The 17,051-nt window shown below is 40.5% G+C and overlaps 1 protein-coding gene across 1 annotated transcript in view; it reads right to left on the bottom strand.

The window, feature by feature from the left end:
• ush2a (Usher syndrome 2A (autosomal recessive, mild)) overlaps positions 1 to 17,051 on the bottom strand; it is a 181,106-nt gene that overhangs the window by 140,904 nt on the left and 23,151 nt on the right. Inside the window, 6 exon segments of the mRNA XM_063880598.1 lie at positions 5,964 to 6,057; positions 8,271 to 8,492; positions 10,854 to 11,068; positions 12,991 to 13,180; positions 13,386 to 13,487; positions 14,701 to 14,764. Coding sequence (XP_063736668.1) covers positions 5,964 to 6,057; positions 8,271 to 8,492; positions 10,854 to 11,068; positions 12,991 to 13,180; positions 13,386 to 13,487; positions 14,701 to 14,764 — 887 coding nt within the window.

Here is a 17,051-nt window from a genome sequence, read left to right as displayed (position 1 = left end):
ACGCACACACACAGCATAGGGAAATCAGACTGCTAATGAGGAGTGACTTGCAACAGCCAGGGCTCTCACACAGGCTCACTTTCATGTCAAAATAAACATACCAAGGTGTGTAAGGGGGGGAGGTAGGGAGAAAAGTGACATAAAAAATGTATTTTTCTGTTGCAGGGAGCAGCAGAGGCGAGAAGCAGCAAGTACAAGCCCTTTGATTTTGTTCAGCAGTCAGTACAAATTATGGTGGACAAGGGGGGCATCAAATGGCGGGATTAAAAATGTATTAAAAAACACAGGAGTTCCTCCCATGTGTGACACATGCAGACCTGCACTGTGCCCATTATGTATGACACACAGAGGAGGGGGAAGGCAGGGGGGAGGGAGGGGGAAGGGTAGAGTGTAGATGGAAATGGGGGAAAGGCTCCTATTTTGTATACATGTATGAGAGAAAAGGGGGAGGAGGTAAGGGAACATGCAGGAAACTGATGTGAACAGAAATGATGGGAAAAATTCCTTTGTGTTTGAAAGATTAGGACTGCGGGGACAGAAAGACAAGAAACACACAGAGAAAACAATCCACAAGTGTGTGAGCAAGGGATGTGGGGCGGAAAAAGAAGACAAAGAGAGATCAAAAATAAAATCATGTTAATACGTGAGGAAGAAAAAAGGCCCCATGTGTCCCGGAGCTACAACACGACACATGGCTCAGGACCAAACATAGTCAAACACACACAATCCAACAGTTATTACATATTTTGCTTTTAAAGGTCTCCCTGTTCAGTGTTCTTCTTTTAGTGTATCCTTGGGGTGGTCAAAAACTCAACAGGTTCTTTAAAGGTATTTAGAAAAACCTATGTCCCATAGCCTTAAGATAGGTGTTTTTAATTCCTCACCATTCTTTAAGTGTAGACTACATTATTCGTAATATATTTACTAGGTAATTAAGTCCTTATTTTTGTGACTCTAAATAATTAATCCCCATACTTTTAATTTCACAATAATTCAGAAAGTTGTTCAGAAAGACACACTTCATCTCTACCTTATGAACCAGATCTAAAAGGTATGAGGGTTTGAATTTCTGTATATTTGTGTGTGTGTTTGTGCATCTGTGTGTGTGTGTGTGCATCCAGAGCACTGGCTCCCTGTGGGGTGATTATTAACAGGATATAATGAAGCAGCAGGAGACTCTAAGGAGACATGATGTATGCACACACTTACCATCACACACACACACACACACACACACACACACACACACACACACACACACACACACACACACACACACACACACACACACACACACACACACACACACACACACACACACACACACACACACACACACACACACACACACACACACACACTGAAGAGTTTGTCTTGGGACATGAAATTCCACAGGAGTGTTGTTTACATGTTACTGTTTGCTCTGTCTGTCGTGCTGTTTGATTTTGAATATCTGAAATCAGAACCACAGTAACTTTGTGACTTCCTGTTTGTCCGTGCTGCTTTTCTACTACTGCCCATCTGTCTTTGTAGTTGCCTGGGTGTCTCTCTGCAGCTCTTTGCCCCGAAACGTTTCACATATCAAAGGTAATTTTCTTTCTGCACTTCGAAAAGGAAGGCTCTCAGTAGATCTCACTCTTCATCCGCTGGGGATGCGTTGAAGAGCGAGATGTACTCCTCTCCCATATCTCCCTCCCTTTTCATTCCTCTTTCGTCTCCTCTACCTCTGTGCCTCCTCCTTCTTCCCACCCTTCCTTCCTCTCTTTCTGAAAAACAAATCACTCTGTACATCTCTCCGGGCTTCCCATCTCTCCCCTTCCTCACTCTCTTCCCCCTGTCTCTCTACCGTCCCCCAACCGCTTGTTCTCATAGCCACGGTGAGTGTGTGAGCGGGAAATATTACCATACCAAATGAAAGGGAGAGGATTTTTTCTTCCTTCTCTTTTCTTTTCATTCAACATTGCGTTACCTTCCCTCTCTCCCAGCCTGCTAATTAGTCGGGGGACTGGTGTTTGGGAGTTAAAAGGAAACGGCACACGTTCATTCTCTTCTTCATACAAAAGGTTTTGATGGCGCTCCATCATCTGCAAATAGTACCAGCGGCTAAAAAAGGACAGCGCATACTAAGGATGGAGTGTAAATGGTTTTGATTTCTCTTTTAGTTTTAATTGCCTGCAAATGGTCAGTCTTCTTTAACATTATATCCTGGATTAAAACATTCAGAAACTAAGGCACCTTCATTAATTGATAGTCTGACTCCTGACCCTAACACCACTGTTACAAGCAAAAGGCCATAATATGTTTCGATGCAACAGATTAAACAGACTGACGCGCATCTTCTGAATCATCTCCGTGTTGTAGTCCAGTTTTTAAAAGACGATTTGATATTTTTTGACACTTCAGACATAATCAAATCCCAAATAAGCAAATTGTGGCATTGGTGATATTATTATACTTCTACAAATATAACCAAATGTCTTGAAAGTCTGGTTTAATAAATAAAACTGAGTGTGTGCTGTGTACTCTTTTGCAGAGTTAAGAATAACATTGTTTTCATTCTGAATGTTTCAACGAAACCTGCTGAGTGAGGAGCCTCTCTAATGGATATGTGGACATTCAGATGGGCTGTCATTGGCATTTGTGTGTGTGTGTGTGTGTGATTTGTGTGTGTGTGTGTGTGTGTGTGTGTGTGTGTGTGTGTGGTGCGTGTTAATCTGCTGGGGCAACTCATCTTATCCTAAATGCCATGACCAATTTCACGCTCTCACTGGAAAGGTCGTGCCACGTGTGTGTGTGTGAGCATGTTTGTGTGTACACACTGGTGTTGTGTGAGTATCTGAAGTTAACCCGGTTAACCCCAGCGTAGGTGAAAATCTGCTGCTGAGGCAGACTTTAGCAACAGAGACCCTGGGCAACGCTACTTAACGTCAGTAGCCATCAATATCTATCACACACACAGATGGAATGGCAGAAGCACAGACACATGCCTTTTTCAGAATTTATATATAATATATACAACCCAAACAAAGTCGAATAAAAACATGCACACAGGCACACACACATCAACTCAAATTGTTCAAAATTGCAGCTGCATAAAGTCTGATGTAACCAAGAACAAGAAACACTCATGTTGTGTAACAAGACATTCAAGGTGGGTTGCCATTGCCCCCTACTTTTAAATCGGACATCATTGAATCTGGAAAAAGGCTATTTTGAACCGTGAAAAGACAGAGACATGTCCAAAAGAAAGCTCGGCTTGTGACGTGATGTACAATATAATATATGATATATCTTTCAGACATGACGGAATCCATCAAGTGTGGAGAGACAGAGTGACAGAATGAGAGATCAACTCCGACACAGAGTGCACAGAAGAAAGAATCAAAAGAAAGAGTGAAAAGTGGGCGCGAGTGTGTGCGTTTGGGTGCACGTGTGTTTAAGCATGTGTGAGAGAGTTTAAGTGTGTGTCTTCCAAGGCCCCCGTTGATCATCTTGACACATGTCTGAGCATTTCTGTCACTTTAATGTCACTGTGGAAATTCTGCAGATTAGTACAACATCCGTCATGGTGCTGGGCCGATCCAAGTCAACAGAACGCATGCAATATTAAACGCTAATATTCCCCACAGCCTTTTATGCTCCAATATTACAGAGACAGAAGAAAGGTCCTGAATATTCACTCAGAGAGATGACATGGACAGGTTTGGGAGAAAGTGCACACAGGGGCACACACACACACATACACACATGCATGAGCAAAATGATCACACAAAAAAGACTCATTATGTGTCTATATACTGTCTTTCACAGAAGCATAGCTCTCAGAATCATGTACATAAACACTCACGCAAATATATGCATGTTTCTTATTTCCACGGCATCTATTTAACAAAAAAGTGCGTACGAGTGAAAGAAAATAAACAGATAGGGAGGATGAAAAGATATGAGACGGAAAGAAAAATGGAGGACAGACAGGGATGAAACATGAGAAACAGAGTCAGATGGGAATGAATTAAATACTTAGAAAGCGAGGCAATAAAGAACGAGGGGGAGTAGAGAAAACGGCTGAGTGAAATGAAGCGAAAGACAAACAGAGAAAGAAAGAGAGCTGATTAGAGATGCATGCTGAGGGAATGTCATTGTTCTAGTCGATTTAAGACATTATTTAAACTAAGACCCGGGAGAGAAAGACAGAGTATGAGAGAGACAGAGAGTGAGAGAGAGAGAGAGAGAGAGAGAGAGAGAGAGAGAGAGATCGGCAAAGGGAAGTGGATGGCGATGGGACAGGGATCTAGAGAGAGGAGATAGAAAAGTGTTGTATAAAATGAGAAATTCAGATGGTGAGAAAGACAAAAATACAGGCAGGAAGATTTTTTGTTTGTGTGTGTGTGTGTGTGTGTGTGTGTGTGTGTGTGTGTGTGTGTGTGTGTGTGTGTGTGTGTGTGTGTGTGTGTGTGTGTGTGTTTAGACATGCCTCTATGAAAACTTTTATTTCAGTCTGTAGTTCATATAAGACAAAAAAACTATTAAATGCAAGGGTGTGCGTAGGAGGGTGATGGTTATTTGAGTTCCAGAGTACGCAAGATAGGCAATTGAACAGCTGCTTGTTGACAGCTGTACTTCTCCACTGATGTCCTCTGTCGCCTCTCTATGAAACACACTCACACACACGCGCACACACATGCGGGTGTATGAATGATACATAAGTGGTGAATTATGCATGCTGTCCTGTGCTACAGTGAGGTGGAGCAGTCATCCTGAACTTTTCACTGCTGACCGACTAAAGGCTTTGTTGGGGAGAAGCGGACCTCTGTCTGCCACCATGGATTTGCTTTCCTGAGAGCAAAGGCCTGGTTTTGAGGGGGCGGTTAACATCAAACTGAGACTGAAATCAAATTATAAGCCAACATCCTGCAGCATATCAGTGTGTGAGTACTCTGGGATCAGACTTTTGGTTTAACTAGAAGGTGCCACAAGATGAAATAAGTAACTGTGATCAGGAAGAAAATCATATCAGCTGTGCCAGAGGCTCTTCTTAACCTGATAATGATATTTTAGCACAAATTCAAACCAACAGCTGGTTGAGGTATTCCATTACGTTAATCACACTCTCATTGTGTGGACACAAAAGCAAAACACATTAAAACGTCAAAGTTAGCTCAGTTATAATGTTTTCAGGTAAGGATATTTGTGAAAGTGAAAACTATTAGATTAGAGAAGTGACATACTGTAAATCTAATCAAAAATGTCTAAGACACCACATATTCAGTGATCATAAATCACACAACCCACACAAGAGTGCAGTGCCAACAAGGCTGATGTCAGCTGTCAGTTATTTACAACTTTGACAGCATACAGTTTATTACCTGATTTAGCAGTCTGACCGCACTGATAGCTGTCCATTAACCAAAACGTCAGGTGCAAAGCAGCACCGCCTGGCACTGCGGGTATACAGCATGTGTGCAAAAGCACAGCAGCACTTAAATCCACTCAATCAATTTCTCAGCAATGGCAAATAAACGCCAAGAATAAAACTCAACGAAACATTTTTTGCAGGGAATGACATTTATTAAATGTGTGTGTTCGTGGGTGTGTGTGTGTGTGCGTGTGTGTTTGTATGTTATAAGAAAAGTCTCCTTTATTTCATCAACAAGTAAAATGCTTAATTAATACCATAAGGAGATTCTCCCCAGGGGGTCTCCTCTTTTCTAACTGTTGTTTTTGTTTGCTTGAACTTGCAATGAATGAACACTTCATCTGGATCTAACACTGTTATTGATATTTGGGAATACAAATCCACAGGAAAGGCAACTCGGTGAAAAACACATGTGTTTACATAGAAGGAACTTGTGTGGCAAGATGACCTTCTAAAAACGATCCTACAGGGTTGTGGGTTCTTACACCGCAGTTACAAATAAGGTTAAGAATACAAGTCGTTTTTTGTGATCATGTTTGTTACTCACATTGTTCCCCTCCGTGTGGCTCTCAGGCAGACACAGACAGCGGTAGGGCTTCACACTGGTATCACAGTTGTCTGCATGGCCATGACACTCACATCTGGCCAGATGATAAAGGGAAGAAAGGAAATATAAACAAAACCGTAGTACACACTATTTTTGATACAACGGAAAAAACAAAAGTAGATACATCAGCAAACATGACAGAAGCTCCTTCAGAGTTTCTGTTGCTACCTCATCCATCTCTCCATGGAAATGCAGCAGAGCCACTAAGAAGTTCCCATCCAACATTTATAAACGCCATCCTGAGAATTATCACAGCAACATAACAGGTAGCAGACAGCCCCGTCTTTCTCCAACACACACACACACACGCACGCGCACACACACGCACACACACACACACACACACACACACACACACACACACACACACACACACACACACACACACACACACACACACACACACACACACACACACACACACACACACACACACACACACACACACACACACACACACACACACACACACACACACACACACACACACACACACACACACACACACACACACACACACACACACACACACACACACACACACACACACACACACACACACACTGATCAATTTGAAAAAAAAAAAGGATCTTACTCGCGACCCTTTAAGTTATAACTGTATACTGATCCTTTTACAACGTTTTAAATATTTTTTTTCATCCCACTTTCTTTATGGGAGCCCTTTATTTTAATACTGTGTGAAGATTGAAACTGGTTAGAACACCCAGTAAAGTAAAGCCTTTATATCCTTTTGTTAAAAGATAATGAAGAATAGGTTTTAAGGGACTTGTATTGTCAGTATGTAGGCCGTTAAATGGTCTCTCTATAGTGTGAAAGCTTGCCTTGGGCTGCAAGCTACTAAAACTACGGGTAATGCAGGTATCCAGACACACACACACACACACACACACACACACACACACACACACACACACACACACACACACACACACACACACACACACACACACACACACACACACACACACACACACACACACACACACACACACACACACACACACACACACACACACACACACACACACACACATATTTGAGGGCTGTCATTTAATTATTCATTTAGCTATTCAGTTGCTTTTTCCCTTTCATTCTTCCCCTCTGTGTATCCTTTCACCTCGTGTTCTTATAATACCACTTTCTGTTTCGAGCTTGATGGATGAAAGCAGTTAAGACGTTCTCTATATGAATTCAAATCAAAATGTATTTTTGTAAAGCATTTCACATTTTGTGTATTTTACAAGTCTCAAGCCTCATTTGAGACATAAGAATGATGTAATCACCAGCATAAAAAAAAGAAGTGAAGTACTTTATAATTATTTATCCAGCCCATGTCCTAAAAAAATAATCTAGATTATCATCTGGTAAAATAAACAAAACTAACAGAAAACTGCAGAAAGAAACTTAATCTTAATCAATAAAAAAGTAAGGCAGTTGCTATAAAAGTGTCTCTCTACCCAAAGTATAGTTAAAGTGACTTTCCTTTTACAGATGAATATGCCAAGATGATATTGAACTGAGGAGGGATGCAGTTATTATTGGACAAATGATGCCCATGAGTGCAGACAAAAACATACACACTGAGGTTATGCATGTACTCTCTCTTGCCAAGATGCATATTTACATGCTTTAGACAGATAGAAGAGAGATGGAGGAAGTATGAAAGAGAGGAGGGAGACTGGGAGGGAGGAAGAATGCACAGATGAGATTTCAACAGCTCCAAATCTCTGTTTCTCCACTTCACTGTAACAAGCTACTAATTAAAACAGCTTAGAAGGACGGGGAGGGAGAGACGGAGTTAGAGATGATTGCCTCCTGCATAATCCTATAATTACCACAGTCATAAAAAACAGTCACTCTGTCAGTCTAATGAAGAGATGTGTTCACAATTACTCCCAGAAAGCTCTCCTGATACTCAGCACTCCACGTCAAATATTTCTTCTAGATGTCAAACTGTGCTCAGATATTTGAACAAATCAACATTGAAAAGACGTCAACTGTTACTGTTCAAACCAATTTAGCTACTAAAATAAAAATTGTGACAGAAATAACTAACATTGGAATGATGCTAGACATGGTGATTCCTCTACATCAGGTAATGACATTGTCAGTACTTAATAATTATAATAATAATTGATCTGCACTGCAAAATAAACATCCATCAACATATCTGAGAAGCAGATAACATTTAGAAGGATCTCTGTTTGAATCTGTGTGACTCCTCACCGGCCACTGATGGTGATCTCATTGATGGCATAGTATCTGTGTCTCTGGTTCACCCCCGCTGCTCTGCTGTGGGATTGTCCACTCAGCTGTATTCTGACCTGGGTGGCATGTGCCATCTTCTGCAGAGCGGGGGTGTTGTAGAAGTCGTTATATCCCGGACGCAGGTTTGGCTCGGGGGTCAGAAGGCTGAATGTGATGTTACCCTCTGAGAAGGGTAAATCGCTGAAACACAGACACAGAAACACACATGGTGCCAGTTATTTCTAGGTATGTGTCTAAACCACAACTTTAAAAACAAACAAATTCAAGGGTTTGTTCGCAAGAGTCATTTACGACAATGTATAGATAATAAATCAGACATGATATACGAGATTGTTTAAACAACCAAATATCAATATAACTGTATCAGCCTTGAAGTCAAGTAACAGTCAGGAAATAGTGTCCAATAGAAAAACACACAGCTACATACACAGTGTCATTGCAGAGACAAAATCAACATCATTTTTTTATCTTGAGCTCTACAGGCTTCTTTTTTACTCTTTGTCTTAGTTCCCCTACAGCAGCCGTGTTGTCTTTGTCTTTCGTTAATACTGAAAGCGTTATTGACACCAATTCTGTTGCAGGAATTTGTTTACTTGGTTTTATGTTGGTTTTACTTTTGGAATACAATAAGCCTAGACTTGGACTATCAAACATTACGTATGTCTGTGTATAAGTGTCCCCATCAGCATTTGGTACTGGGTGTCTTTGTTTAGTTCCTGTCTGAGTTTGTATTGAAAGACAATATGAAACTTGCATAAAATAGACCTTAAACGCAGCTGAAAAAATACACAATAAACAATTATTCAGAACACTTATTGTGGTACTTACCACCTCCGATAACCAATTTCCTGGGAAGCCATTTAACACACTGCACTAACTGAACACATAACAAATGGCTGCCAGTTGTGAACATACAGTGTTGGGTCAATAACCGTGTAAAACCATAAATAAAAAAGCAGAAAAACCATATATTTCAGGCAGAACCAGAGCACGAACTGAAATCTTGTAAATCGAATGTGAATTGAAGGCAGTTATGCAGTTGTAATCGTTGAATTTACTCTACAAAAGGAGCACCCTCAGGTTCCAGCTCTCGCATTCTATTGCTCTGGGCAATGTTTTTTATCTGACAAAAATACCTGTTTACTTGTTTATCTGTACATGTAGACAAGATGCAAAAGGATCACTTACAGCTGTCCTGGAGCAGTACTGTAATTGACTGGTGTGAAAACACCTGAAAGACTGAGGCGTGCTTGAATTTATCTTGCCAGACACTCAGCGGCCTCAGAGGAGGCAACGTCTCTTGTGGGATTAAATAAATCTTGTGAGATAAAACACATAAATCTTTCAAGATCAAAGACAGTGCTCTTTTTATCAACCACTAATGTCACAGAGGGTGTTATTATGTTGCCCATGTGAGGTTCAATTGCTCTCATGCCAATTTAACTAATACGTATAACTGTGCCAGGAAAGGTTGTATGTGATATAATTTGTCAATCAAGTGAAACATAAGCAATGACTACATAATCTGTGATCTATTCATACCTGTTCAATCTAATGCCAACCCAGTCCTTGATACAAGCAGCTCGGCCAAGAGTCAGTGTGTGTGTGTGTGTGTGTGTGTGTGTGTGTGTGTGTGTGTGTGTGTGTGTGTGTGTGTGTGTGTGTGTGTGTGTGTGTGTGTGTGTGTGTGTGTGTGTGTGTGTGTGTGTGTGTTAAGACTATGTTCCAAGGCCAGTTCTCCATCTAGTGCCAGTGGAGAGCCTGTTACCGGTCATGTGCCAAAGCAGCACTGTAGGTGGTTAGCTTTAGAAACCTAGTCACTGAGAGCATGCCAGGGTGTGTGTGAGTGTGTGTGTGTGTGTGTGTGTGTGTGTGTGTGTGTGTGTATAAACTTTATATATGTGTAATGGGTATGCATTTGATTTCCTTTGATCACTTTTGACTCATGTTCTGTGTGTGTGTTTGTATACTTTTTTTATTTAGCGTTGCCAGTCATTTTTGTGTAATCTCCTCTACCATAAAGAAGCCACGACCACCCAGCCGCATATTCTCCTCTGGGGTGAAGGCAACAAACAGAATAACAGTCTGTTTGAGGGGTTTATTTTAAGTTTTTTTTATGAAGATGATTAAAAGCAGTTTCAAACAGGATGATTATGCTTATTTAAAGTCTTTGAAAACAGTGCTGAGCATCGTTTTAATCACTAAAGATGTGTTTGCCCCAGCTGATTGCCAGAGGATTAATGATTTTTTAGTATTAAAGTATAATTTGCTTTATCAAGTTGATGTCCAGTCAGACATGTAAACACTTTAGGCAGCTAAAAGATTGTCGCCCTTCTTTGAAAGTGTAAGATTTTGTCTAATTTTTGGACTCAAATCAGTCATCAGTGTTCATTTTAGTGAAAAAAACCGGTTGGGCGTTGTTCTAAAATTGTGTAAACTTTTGAAATATTTACGGTGTAATCTTTTTTTCTCTTTATATCATCAGGTCAATAAAATTGAATATTTTCCACATTGATTCACCCGTTCACACATGGTACCTACCTGGACAGCTGCAGACAGTTGACTGAGTCTGGCCCCAGCAATGGCCCGTTGTTCTGCATTTCAAACACGCTACAGTTTTTGGCCATATATTGCCAGTCCAACCAGGGCTGTTCTGTGGCACTGCCACTCACGAGTTCTGCAATGTCAAGCCTCCGTCTTTGGATCAGAACTGACTCGGGCAGAAGCCCGCCAAACTGAACTATAACATAGAATATCTGGAGGAAAGGGGAGTACAAGTTAGCATGAATAGAACCAGATTTGCACACCTGCACAATGCACTGCAATCCAAAACAACAGAATTGCAAATTCATTATTCTATCGTTGTGTTGAGGTTTTGTTGTCACGTGTCAGACATATTTATTCACCTCTATGGTAACTTTTGAGGTCATAGTAAAAGGGGCATTTTTTTTCCATCAAATTATTCTGTTTTGTGTAACTAATTCGTAATGGTATTGATAAACATGAAAACAAATTGGTCAATTACTGTTTATCGGATCAAATGACATTTTATGAAGATCTTGTGCGGTCTTAGTCTGGTTCTAATGGTAAAAATGTGAGTGGTAGTAGTTTCCTATAGCACATAAACTGTGTGTGTGTAGGTGTGTGTATGTGTGTTAAGTGTTATCTTCCCCTCTACAGTGTGGGCTGGGACACTGGGTTACACAGCAGGGAGCGCATTAAGCCACCAGCACTGCGCAATCACACACACACACACACACACACACACACACACACACACACACACACACACACACACACACACACACACACACACACACACACACACACACACACACACACACACACACACACACACACACACACACACACACACACACACACACACACACACACATACACACACACACACACACACACACAAACTTCAGAAAGTGTCTTTTATCTGGGGACTTGAGTTGAGCTACCGCGTCAGGACGGCTCCCAAAATCCTGCCCACACTCACATACACACTTCAGAGAGAAGAGGGACGAGTCTTTTGACAGCCCCAGTGTCGACAACGCCCAAATCCAGCAATATCTCTCCCTCCCTCTGCCCCCGTCTGTCTCTCACTGCAGTGCTTAGAAAGAGGATGAAACTACTGTCCACCACAGGTGCAAGCAGAAAGATACTACAGCGTTTGTTTTGTAGCATTTCCACTGAACACTCCCCAATGATGGAATTTAGTTGACTATCCAACCCACAGTAGCTAGCTTTAAGGCTGATACAGCATTGAAAAGACACAATGATCCAAATAACCCTAAATCTGAGTGGTCCAACACTTGTAATCCCACATCGGCTCACCACTTGGACCGCGATTCCATGAGGATCTCATGCTCAGTGTTGGAATAAAAAGGATTGGATACTCTAATCTCATTCTACACATTGATTCACACTTCAAGCCCTCTAATTGTATTTTTTCATTTTTATAATGTTACCAAATAAAGACAAGATAAATACAGCACTATGCATGCTTCTCCATTCGAATAATGACAGTTGTATGAGGTGAAAGATGCAGACCGGCATGAATGTCGAAAACTAGGGATTAGCTAGCAGTCTGTGTGGGCCCATGGTGTCAAATTATTCATAGGGTTGGTGTGTGTAAGCTCTGTAAGTGTGATTCAAACATATACAGCTCTGTAAAAAATTAAGAGACCACTCCATATTGTTCTTAAATCTTTATCTCTACATGTTTGGCAGCCATTCCAGCACAGAGGAATGTTCTCAGTAGATAATAAGAATACATTGACAAAGTTATGTAATTTATCTCAAAGACATATTTATAAATAGTGAAACCAGAGAAACTGATAATGCTGCAGTGGTCTCTTTTTTTTTTCCAGAGCTGTTTGTTGTCTTTTGTAAGGACCACAATTGAGGTCTGACAGATACAGGCTGGTATCTTTACTAGCCCTTTTGCTGACTGATGTCATTTTCGGATAATATGACCGACATCCACACAGTATCATAGAATGATTAATTGATTTAATTATACATTCAATTAACACACTTTCAGACTGAACTTAAAGTTAATGTATTATATCTGTGACTTACATTGGAAATATATCCGTCTGTTTGTCATTATTGTGGAATAATATATGCATGTGCTTAGTTGCGCGAGTGTTTTTTTAAGAAGTGTTACCTGGTATTGTCCATTCACCAAATCCATGTTAATAGTGAGTCCTTCATCCAGTTCCTGTGTAGTCATAATCTTGGAAAGCCATGTGGTGCCCATGTCCTGATCGTTGATGTAACTGAGTGGATGGGCATTTAGGTTGAGCCTTAGGACTCGGTCATTGGTGGTGTCCTCAACAGCGTTGGGAATGCAGTATCTGTTAACAGTGACAATGTTTTTTACAGGGTACTACCTTTTCTTTCTTTTGACATTTCTGAAGAGTAACATTAAAAAGTGAAGCTTTAGACATTGCGAAATAACAAAAGGCTAGCTCAGAAAAAAAACAAAAAACGTTTTCACTTTACTGAATTGTTTAAATACACATTCATATTGCATGAAGATAAGAAGTTGTGATATCGTACCTCTCAACTAAAGGGTGCACTCTGGGGTGACTGGGTGGACAGCGACACTCTGCCTGGGCATGGAGCTCGGGCAGGATACCGGAGTAAACCTCAACTATTTCCCTGAGAGAACAAGAAACATCAGACTAAATAACCCCAAAGGCTAAACACTGATGAAAGATATTATCCTATTCACAGTAAACTGGGATAAGGGAGGGGCTAAATTGCTTAATAGAGTGGTGCGAGGATGAGAAATTGTTGTAGGCCGACCTGGAAGTAAGCTGCGCATGGGTTACCTCGACAAAAAAGCAATGCGATTTCTTCATAGGATTTGGGAATAGTATAACAACTAAGATATGTGGAAAACGAACCTGTTTAATAAATGCACGTTTTGTTCAGCCGGATAATCTCCACATGTCTACCCTACTTACATCATTTTCGAATCATAAATCTAATCGCACTGCTGATGTATTTAATGTCGGAGAACAAAACGTGATCCGTCTCTTACATTTGTGTCAACCACAGACCTTATATCGAGCTACTTTCCAAAATCCTATAGCGAAATCCCATTGACTCTGAGACCGGGAGTGGTAAAATGCTAACTCACTTCCGGGTTTTAGGACTCGCTCCTGCAGCACTGTATGATTGAGCAGTTTTTATTATTTTGGTCGCTGCTTTTTATATTTCCAGAATGTGGAGTATTGACCCTAAAACAATCCCTAAAATGTTCAGTGATCATGAGGATCAACAATTTAACGAGGTTTCAAATAACCTAAATGTTGAGATAGAATCTTAAAGCACCTGTTGAAGGGGTCTTTTACTTGACATTTAGAGCAAAGTGGAAAATCAAAGGCGTCGTTTGAAAACTCAATCTTTCATTTGCCTCGTCCCAATCTTGATGAGAGAAACTTGTAAACTCCAAGTCCTCACTGTGTGCAGTACATCACTGGTAAGCAAAACACTAATTGCCTTGTATTGAATTCTCAGGAAAATCCTCTGGAAGCAGTATGGATCTTAAGATGCAACGATTAGCCTTCCCCTTCTTTGCTCGGACCATCTTTCCCTTTATCGCTCCATATGGCTTCTCTTCTCTTGTTTCTTTAATCTATAAAGTATCTCTGTCTATTTCTTCTCATTTCTATCCCTTCCTTTATTCAACCTATCTATAGCTACCATTTCACTTTCTTTTTTCTGGGACAATCATGATTATTTTCCTTCCTCTATAACCTTTTCTCTCACAATATTCATTTAATTTGGTCTTACTTTGATTCCCGCCTCTTTGTATCCCCCATAGCAGCTCATTACCTGTCTCTCAGCCTTACTTTATCCAACTCACCTGTTGGTCAGAGTGGCAGGATAAAATCTAAAGTCCTGCATCCGCCCAATGAACTGATTAGACCCTGGAGAGATGAAAAGACAGGAGAAGGGAACATAAAGAAGGTGTTAATGGGTTTGTACTGAAGGCAGTGAGTGAGAGGATTTCACAGTGTTTAGTAGATTATCTTATCAGTTTCTTAATAGCAGCTAAGTGAGGCTTCCCCAGCTGCTAATAATGGACGAGTTCATGACACAAAACCAAACAGGATCAGCCACAGTCTACATTTGCTTCCAGAGCAGAAGGACCTATTCATGTTCTGGACATTATATAACCTATATTCCTAAATGTACAAGTAGATATTTGGATATTAAGCTGCAAATAAAACGGTTTCTGACCCAAACATCCCTTCTTCAAAATAAATATTTTGTCCAAAAAAAAAGTCTAACAAGAAAATATTCAGGTTAAAAATATACAAATAAAGTCATGTAGAACATTTCTACATTTGAGGGACTGGAACAAACTACTTTGGGCCTTTTTCTTAAAAAAATCTCTACTAAACAATCTACATGTTTTAAGTCCAATAGGTTAAAACATGTTACATCACAACAGGAGAAGAAAATGTGAAAGCTGTCTTGCTGAATGTTGAAAAGAAAGGATCTTTAAGAGATGCCACATATAACATGAAAGAGTCTGAAGCAAAGCATACACGTTCGATGTCCAGACACACATGTGGTTATTGGACAGAACACAGGAAACACCATCAAACACATGAAGGAACAAAGGCGAGCCCACATCTCCATAGACAAGCATACATTCATGACAATGTTGGACAGGACACAGATGGTGATGCTGGTCTAAAGAGAGACGGGGTCTGTAAGCGTCCAACAAACTTCTGTGTAGTTTGACAACAACTCTTAGAAGACGGATAACGTCTCTGAGCATCGACAGAACCCCTGCCATGTCTAGCTTTGTCTGTGAAAGTGTGTGTGTTAGAGGCTTTACTGTGTGTATTCCCAAACAAAAACAAACCTCCTTACTTTAGAGTGTATGAGTGTTTGTGCATTTGTGTGTGTATTTGCATTTGAGAGAGGCTTTGCCATGTTTGGCTTAACTACAATGTGTGAGTGTTGGAGGGATGTATGTGAGTGTAAAACAGAGAGAAAGTGTTATGGGATGTAAGTGTGTTCGAACAGTGTGTGGTTGTGCAGCCTTAGGCTTTGGCTCAGGATTTCTTTGACGTGTGGAAATGGGATTATGTCTTCCTGTGAAAAGCACTCTCCCTATTGTTACTGGGATGATGCAAGGTATAAGCCTTAATTCTCTCCTCTCTGTGGAAGTATCGGTCTTCTCTCTCTGTGTTTCAGTTCCTGTCATCCCTCTGTTTTTCAGTTTCCTCTCCTCTGTTTCTGCTGTTAGAACTGATGGCACTTAATACAGGCAACTAGAGCTTGAGTTGGAGATTTGTCTCTTTGTGTTCTCTCCGTCCTGGAATGCTACTGTTACTCTCAGTTACAGCAACAGGACACTACTCGTGTCAGAAATGCCAAATGAACTGCATTCATATAGCTCTTTCTTCCAAGGCGCTTAACGATGCAATGGCAACAATGGAGTAAATAGTGTATCATTTCACAGTGAAACAATAGAAAATCCCATCGTCTCATTTTTTTTAATGAGATTAAATAACAAACAGTATTGCTTGATTACCTGCTGCATTGTTTCCAGTGAATGTATAGCATGTGAGGAGACTATCTGTATTGGCCATGGATATAGTCTGTCAGTAACAGTTTGAATTAGCATATAAATAATCAATTACAGGATATGTAAATACACAGAATATAGCGGGGGAAACATTGTAAATAAACAGTATCAACAATGTTTGAATCAATATAGTTTTTTGAGTGTAATTTCATGAAGATCTTAGAGATGATGTCATTAAGGGGCCTCATTATGGTACATTTGTATCATCCAAACTGATGCATGGTTCTAAAAATCTCAACATCATACTATCAGTTCTGTTACTCATAACTTGTTTTAATTATTTAAAACATCTGATCATGCTATCGTTATTGGCCACTTCAAAAAGTATGGATGATATTTGAAACTCTGCTCTTGACAACTTCACGCTGTTCTTATCAGACGCACAGTGTAGTTAAAAGGGTCCCCTCCAAAAGCAGACATAGTTGTTAATCAATATACCTGATCAGCATTTGTATAATCAATCCACTGATCAGAATTCCAGACACAGACCCGAGGTTCACACACGCGCACACACACACACACACACACACACACACACACACACACACACACACACACACACACACACACACACACACACACACACACACACACACACACACACACACACA

Source organism: Eleginops maclovinus, chromosome 4, assembly GCF_036324505.1.
Source record: "Eleginops maclovinus isolate JMC-PN-2008 ecotype Puerto Natales chromosome 4, JC_Emac_rtc_rv5, whole genome shotgun sequence".
NCBI lineage: Eukaryota > Metazoa > Chordata > Actinopteri > Perciformes > Eleginopidae > Eleginops > Eleginops maclovinus.
Note: the sequence above shows the minus strand (reverse complement) of the source record. Positions and strands in the feature narration are given on the sequence as shown.